General features: G+C 55.7%; 1 protein-coding gene across 1 annotated transcript in view; it reads right to left on the bottom strand.

Moving 5' to 3' along the window:
• The window catches only part of LOC103610734 (integrin alpha-11), a gene marked incomplete at its 3' end in the record, with an annotated part of 47,740 nt that overhangs the window by 985 nt on the left and 38,914 nt on the right, over window positions 1–7,841 (bottom strand). Inside the window, exons 16-21 of the mRNA XM_008594838.1 lie at window positions 7,494–7,579; window positions 6,288–6,495; window positions 5,297–5,395; window positions 3,699–3,775; window positions 1,771–1,860; window positions 755–845 (exon numbers count right to left, since the gene is read on the bottom strand). Of these exons, the coding sequence (XP_008593060.1) occupies window positions 755–845; window positions 1,771–1,860; window positions 3,699–3,775; window positions 5,297–5,395; window positions 6,288–6,495; window positions 7,494–7,579 (651 nt within the window). The remainder of the gene's footprint in view (window positions 1–754; window positions 846–1,770; window positions 1,861–3,698; window positions 3,776–5,296; window positions 5,396–6,287; window positions 6,496–7,493; window positions 7,580–7,841) is intronic.

Below are 7,841 nucleotides of genomic sequence, written 5' to 3'. Positions count from 1 at the left end.
GCTCAGTGTGTCTGAAGTCCAATTTCCAGGTGTCACCCTGTCCCCAACTCTCACCCAGCTGTAGGAGAAGCTGATAAACTCATGGCAGTTTAGGGCTAGGGGAGATCTGGGGCCCACGGTAGCAGAGATTGCTGCATTGCCTCCTAATTCTCTTTCCTCTTCCTTCCTTAGTGGCAGAACCCAAGACAAGGAGCCACATTCCCCAGCCTCTCTTACAGCTAAACCAGTGTTCTGGACAATGAGAGGTAACCCACTACCGGGGAGGTTCTGTACCCGGGAGGGGTGTGCTCTTCCCTTCTTTCTTCCTGCTGCCTGGGATAAGAACGTGATGGTTGGCATTGCAGCCATCTTGGATTGTGAGGCGCACTTGAGGCTGATAATTTCACACTAAGCATGGTGGAACAGAAGGCCCTATCCTGGTGATTTTGTAAAGCTGACAACTCTGGACTTCTTTTATGGGGGAGAGTAAACCCTGGCATATTTAAACCAGTTTTTTTTGTACCTAAAACTGTTAGGCAGCCACACCTAATCTTCACTGATACGTTGCCCCAGTCCAGCCTGCTTGTTTTTCAGATGAGTACTGAGAGGCCCAGAGAGGGGAAGTGACTTGCCTAAAGCCACACAGTGAATGTGGCAGGGTTGAGGCTGGACTCCAGGCAGTAACGATGATTCCAAATTCCTCCCCTCCCAAAAGGGGCCTGGGGGTCCTCGGCTCCTGTTCTTAATTCTGCCCCTGGCTCCCCTCCAGCCTTACCTTGAAAATGCAGTTGAAAGGAGGCCCAGTGCCATCATATCTGTCCAGAGAGCTATTGGGCTTGACCTCGTAGTGGCTCAGGCTGCTGCTCCTGCAGGGACAGAAGACAGGGCCACTGTTAGCTCAGTCAGTGTTGGCTAGATGGATAAATGAATAGCAGAGGGAGTGGGCATGTGCCTGCCTTTCTTTAGACCACAACAAACAGGTTTCCTCTTGAGCCCCTCGGGAGTGTTGTGTTAGGAAGGATTCTGAGATTGAGCAGGAATAAATGCTGCAATCAGGTAGCAACGTCTGCCTCGTGTGTGGGCAGACATGAGTCAGAGGAGCCGGTTATCTGTCACCCTGCCCTAGCCTCTCTGCCCAGGGGCGTGGCCTCTTTTGAACATGACCTTGCCCACTGTGTACCCTTCTAGCCTCTAGGGGTAGCTGGTCGTGGAAGGGCCTGAGCTTCCTTTCTGTATTTGTCATTATGTCCTGACTTCTCCATCTGCCTGCGAGCTCTCAGAGGACAGGGGCTGTTTCGCTCATCAGACTGGGGGCTGGGGTCATACCCAGTGGGGTGAGGGTGGGAGCAGTCTGCCCTGTGGGGAAGAGTGCATTCTCACTGACACTGTTTAAAATTGCTGGTGCGAGGTGATAATAAAAAGCAGATTGACTTTTAGTAGGTCTTGTTACTGTTTTTACATGCTCTACCGACAGTGCACCCACTGATTACCTGTGCCAGGGGCAGACAGCTCCCACTACCCCTGCCCTCCTCTCTTGCCCCAGCTGGGAGCTCCAAGGGGGTGAGGACTTTGTCTTCTCCCCTCCTCTACTCTGACAACCCTCCCCACCATGGATGAGGGGACTGTACTCCCTGACCCACCAGGGATACACCTGGCTCCATCTTATAGTCCGTCAGTGCTGGGGCTTGGCCTCTGGGGCCTCTGACCCCATTAGGGCCCACCAGAGGGTGCCCCATCTTAGGTCTCACTCCCCCATGCCTCCCCTCTGCAGGACCCCCGAGCCCAGCCCACCTGGTGAAGAGCACCTCGGCCTCATATTTGAGATGGAAACGTAGTAGGGCCATGTTGTCTTCCTTGGTGCTGTCCTGCTCTTCGCTGTCACTGCAGGGAGAGTGAGGCAGCACGGTCAGGAGCCCACCCTGCCCCCGTCTGGCTCAGCTGTCACACCCCGCCGGCTCACTGCAGCAGGAGGCATCTGAGGCGGATTGAGGAAGGAGCATGCTGGCTCATCCAGGGCGGTAAGCACAGGGACAGGCCAGGGAGGGAACCCGAGGAGGCATCTCCTAGGAGAGGAAGGGCCAGGAAGGAGGCAGGGATGGATCATGTCAACTGTCCCTGCTGCCTTTCCAGGGGCAGCCATATGGGCTGGTGTGAGGTCCAGGAAGGACTCTGGACTGGAGTTGGGAGGTCCGTGCTTGGCGTGGCCTCTGACCGCCTTTGTGACCTTCTCGCTGAGCCCCCCCACCTGTTAGATGGGCACACCCTGTGCTGTGCCGGCCTCTTAGGAGCTAGTGGGCTGGGGGACCTGACACCTGCTGCCTGCCCTGCCCAGGGAGGGAGGGACCGTGAGGACGTAACGGGGGGCAGCTCCTACCGGCAGCCGCGGGCCCTCTGCTGCCTGAGAAGGCTGAGAGTGAAATCCACAGACATTTGGAAGTTTTGTCGAATATGCTCGCCTTTATATCTGAGCTTCATGAACTACCAGGGAGAATAATTTCAGAACTAAGAACATGATTTCTGCTTGTTACATACACTAGCTTTTATTCCCCTTGGAAGCCTTACCCCAGGATAGGTGTTTGGTTAGAAAAGGGATTCCTGAAACACACAGACACCCCCCCGTGCCCCCTTCTACACACACCTAGTTCACAAACACCCACAGCCAAAGACGCTGCTATGCAAGTGCGTTCCTTTTCCCATGAGAACGGGGCTGTTTTCTAAGAGCAGGGAAGAGCATAAGGGAGGCTGAAAAACGTGAAGATGTCTTGCAAATTTTGTCAAATCTGAAGTGAGAATTCTACCAAAATGCACAATTTAACTGTGGCTGGGAAGCAAGCACGTGGGGGTGTGTGGAGCCCCAGCCCTCCCGTGACCTCCGACCCGAGTGTGTGTGCACGCGTGCACGTGCGCTGGAATGCAGGTGTTTGCTTTGCCTGGAGTGTTCATTTCTCAGCTAAGGATTTTGGCCATTTATAAGGCTCCAGAGTAGACAGAATCCTGTAGACAGAATCCCTCCCTCCTTCTCCACACACAGGTGATTCTGTGAAAAAGAAAAGTGTGTTTACTACTGACGCAGGGTGACTGACGATGTCAACATATAACACGCTACCGCAGGGAGGCCTGGGAGGAAGGTGGACAGACAGACAGACTCACAGAGAGTGAGAAAAGTTCTCATAAAATGGAAGAATTTCCAAGGGGGGGGAGGTGACAGGCAGAGCACTGGATGAGGAGAAGGGCAACTAGCGTTCGGCTCCTAGTGGTACTGTTCACCTGCTGTGTGTCGTGGGGAAACTCACCCCCTCTCTGAGCCTCCCTTTTCTTACCTATAACTTGGAGGGTGGGGAATGACCTCTGCTTTGCTGATCCTGTGGGGCTGCTGTGAGGACTGACTGACACATTGTATGTATGGTGGTTTATAACTGTAGAGTTTTTAAATAACTGCTCTATGAAGTGCCATACAAAGGTAAGGGACTGGCATCATCACAGTATTTATATCCAAGCTGTTGAAGAATGGAGAATGGTGGCCATGCAGCAGGCAGCAGTTGGCCCACACTTGTGACTGACCCCAGGCCCCACCAGGTTGGGACAGTGGGGGACAGGGCTTGGCAGTGGGATTCAGTGTGGGGAGGGACAGTTGCTGGTGGCAGGACTGGCAGGATGGAGCAAGAGCAGGACGCAGGAATAGCGAGCTGGGAGGGAGAAGAAGCAGGTGTGGCCCTGACCTGCCCGTGGTGAGCTGGATCTCCAGGTGGTGCAGGAAGACGGATTTGCTGAACTCAAAATCTAGACGGAAAGCCACCTGCAAGGAAGTGGTTGCTTGAGCTGGGGCGGTTGGAACTGCACATCTGGGCAGCGCCTGGACCCACCCTGGCCTGCCCTCCATAGCCCCCTGCCCCCAGGCTTTGGTGGGCCCTGCTGACCGGGGATGGGCTGGGGAAAGGTAGGACCAGGTGCTGGAGAACATAAGCTGAGCTTGGGGGGTGCTGAGGGGGACACAGCCAAAGACAACAGCTCCTGCCATGGGGTGGGTTTCTCAGGGCCAGCCCCCTGCCTCCTCTCTTGTTTTTATGAAAGGTAACTGGAAGGCAGCCAGTCCAGCTTTACACTCTTTCAGCAGGATTTTCAGGGTGGAGGGGCCTTGATGGCAGGAGGGGAGATGGCTGTCACTACACACTGCAGGACAGGGGCCGCCTCGTCTGCTCCTTGTTTTTGTGTCCAGGTGGGGAGTGGGGTGAGGACAGGGCCCTCCAGCAGGTCAATAAGGCAGCTGCCTCCTCGTCGAGCAGCCCTCCCGCCACACTGCTCCCCTTGCCCTTCACCCAGGGGTGGGACGGGGGTCCCCCGACTGTGGCCTTAGACATCTGACTCCCCTCCCCACCCCAGGAGCATTACTGGAGCTTTGCACAGACTCCTTCTGCTCTCCCCAGGTCTGACTCTCCTGCAGTTTCCCTGGAGACCTCAGGGGCCCTTTTCCCCAGGGAGTGGCTGGGGGTGGGTGGGGAAGCTTGTGTTCTCTTTCCCCATGTCCTCACTGCAGAGCTCCTGGGCTTGTCGGTGTCTTGATCTGGAAACTACACCCTTGACTTACTCTCACTGGGGAGGTTCTTTCCCAAGGAGCCCTAATCCCTGCCCCCATTTCTGCCCCCTTCCCCAGCCTTGTAGACCCTACTCCTGGGAAAACTGCTGCTGTCTAACCGGCTCCTGCCCCAAGCTCCCCTCTCTCTGATTGCCATTTACAAGCAGCTTGGCCTCAAATAGTTCTTCTGCTCCAGAAACTTGTGTGGCTGCCCACTGCCCAGGGCTGGTGGCCAAACACCCCCCATGACCAACATCTACCTCCTTCTCCCTTCCCAGCTGCTGTGCTTCTCCCTGCACACACCGACCTTCTTCTCACGTGTGCTCTTATGCACACGGTCAGTAGGTGCTCAAGAGATGTGTCTCCTCTCCCTGTCCCTCCCCGTACACAGCCTGGTGGCAGAGGCTGAAAATGTGAAAAACTGGTGAGGACAAAGCACAGCGGGATCAGCCAAGAGGTGGTGGGAGCGTGGCGGGGTGGGAGTGGGAGCCCTCCGAGGTACAGGGGGCCTGTGTTCTCCTGGGGTAGACTCCCAGCCCTGGGGATGGTTCACTAATAAGGTCATTTGAAAGTCATTTCATGGGAGAAAAAATGAGTGTACTTAAAAGCCACGCTCAGGCGTCTCCACCCCTCCCTAGTCTTCTCTGCTCACTTCCCTTGCTCGTGCCTCCCTGGGCCTCCCAGTGCCCATCCCTGTCCCTTCCCCCCGCCCTGTACCTCCCTCACACTGCCCCCAGCGTCAACCTTGGCCTTGGCCCGAAAGAAGGGGTAGCTGACATTGCAGACTTTCTTGTGGAGTCTCCTCTCCTCGTTCACGCACTCGATGCTGCCGTCGGAGTCCTCCTGGGGGTGGGTGGGGGACATCGCAGCAGTAGTTAGGCAGGGCCTGAGACCCACGTCTGGAGTCACTCTCTCTCCAGCTTGCCCCTCCCCACCCCCACGGCCACCCCATCCCCACCGCCCGTGCTGAAGCCTGGAGCACAGGTCTGACCTCTGGGACCACAGAGGTCCCAGAGTCTGGGGTGCGGCTTGGTTCATCGTGCCCGGCATGACTCAAGGGCGGAGACGCACTCGGTGGCTGCCGGGTTGTGGAGAGAATGGGCAGGTGCTCATCTATGCTTTGTCCCTCCCTCTGGAGCAGCTGGACGTGGGATTCATCATCCCATCTGCAGGTGGGGACGCTGAGGCCCAGAGACGGGAGGTAAGGTTGGCAGCAGACTCCTGAGCCTGTGCCCTTCCCCCTGCGGGTGGAGGAGACTCGGGTCTGCAGCTATTCTGCTCCCTCTGGCTTTGTGGCCCTTTGAGTGACCGCACATCTGCCTTGCATGGCTTTGTAATCCGGAAAATCAGTGAGCAGGTGGTGGGCTGACCTCCTGGCGGGGGCTGGGAGGGGTTTTTCTGGGGCTGTATTCCGCCTCTCTCCAGGGCAGGGCTTGCTCCCCGGGTCAGAGGGCTCTCCCCAAGCCTTGGCCTCAGCCATTGGGCGGGTGGAGAGGCAGCAGCTCCAACACCCCCAACCCTCCTGCCACTGTCTAGTGCAAGACTCTGAACACACTGTTGGCCACCGAGAAAAGGGTGGCTGAGCTTAAGGGGAAACACCACCAGGCTGCCCTGGCCTGTCTGAGCTGGGGCCCCCACTGGGCTGGCACGGGTGTCCCCTCAGCGCAGGCCCAGATGGAAAGGATCCTTCCCTGTCCTTCACTCAGGCAGTCCCGGCAGGCCATGGAGGTCTTACCTTCTGGATCAAGCTGGCAAACTGCAGATTTGCTGACTGTGAGATATTTAGGACTGTGCTGTAGGCGTTCTCGCCCCTGTTCTCCAGCACGGCCTCCACCGCCACCCGCCGGCGCATGCTCTCTATGATGAAAACCGTGGTGTCAAAGGACAGTGTGTATGCGGAGCAGTCCTGCGCTGGCTTCCGCAGCACCCTCTGGCAGTACTCCCTGTGGGAAAGAGGCCACCAGGGATCAGGCAGACGAAATGGGGTATGCAGGGGCAGAGCAGAGGCCCAGGGTTGGAGCAGAGAGATGGGTCTGGGGCACTTGGCTGGCCTCTGCCCACGGAGGTGGAGAAGAAGGGAAGTAGATGGCAGGGCTGGAAAGAGCTCACCCACCAAGAACACGTCCTGTCCCCAAAGCCCCTGGTCTCCCCACCACAGATTGTACTCTCCCCTGAACCCAGAGCTGTTATCTGGCCTTACTACTCATGTGTTATGTCTTCATTCATCATATTTCCCTTTTGGCCTTGGCTGCCAGGAAGCTCAGAGCTAAATGTAGATACAATTCTAATTATTAACCTAGATGGCTAGAATATTTGCTTCTTCATTTTTCTACAAGGTTTGGATGTGCTATTTCTATTTATTGTCTATGTCATGGTATATATATCTTCTATCTAAATTATCTCATAGTTAGATAAAAGTTGAACATAAATTATTGGAAAATATACAGATTTAAAATATACTGTTCCTTGTTTTTCCTTGTATGCTAGTTCGTTTCTTCCAGTCTAGCATCTTTCCATCAGAAGGATTGGGAAGCCCAGGTGCTCAGCCAATGGACCCTAGAGGTCACCTAGTCTGAAAGTTGGAGGACGAGCACACAGAACTCCAGGTCCCCTGTCTCCACCTTTTATCTGTTTTGTAGTGTGGGCTCTAAAGAAAGGGTTCCTCTTCTAGACAATGTTGGAGGAGATTGCATTAGACTAGTAGCATTCATTTTACAGAGGAGGTAACTGAGGCCCAGAGAGGGGAGGGAACTTGCCTGAGGTCACACAGGAGTTAGAGGCAGAGACTGGGCTAGAACCCAGGCTCCCAGTTTAGTGTTTGATCCATGCTGCCTATGAGAAAGACATGCAGGAAATCATGAGAAAGACAAGCAGGGAGACCCAGAGTTACCAGCAGCAAAGGGGGAGGGGTACGAGTGGGGGTGGAGAGGAGACAACTCACATGGCCGTGGGCAGGTCGCTCCGGGCATCCAGCACGAGGTCAGGGACACAATGCTCATCCTCATTGCAGCCGTTCCAGAAGGGCACCTGGGCCAGGGAAAGCCAGGTATGGGTGGCTGGATGGGGGACCCGCAGCCTCCAGCCTTCGTCTTTGCTGCGGGCTGCCCCTCCCCGCAGAGCACACAGGCATCTGTCTCTACCACACTAGACACGGGCTCTGTCTTTTCTGCCCTTTCCCCAGACACCACACTGCTTTTTCTCAGGAGTTTGCATAGATACTTCCCTGTTTAAGACATGACTCAAAACTGAGCTCCTGTGGGCTCCCCTTCAGTTCTTAACCAAGCTGGTA

This window comes from Galeopterus variegatus, unplaced genomic scaffold, assembly GCF_000696425.1.
Source record: "Galeopterus variegatus unplaced genomic scaffold, G_variegatus-3.0.2 Scaffold11678, whole genome shotgun sequence".
NCBI classification, from domain to species: Eukaryota; Metazoa; Chordata; class Mammalia; order Dermoptera; family Cynocephalidae; genus Galeopterus; species Galeopterus variegatus.
This window is presented reverse-complemented; position numbering and strand designations above follow the sequence as displayed.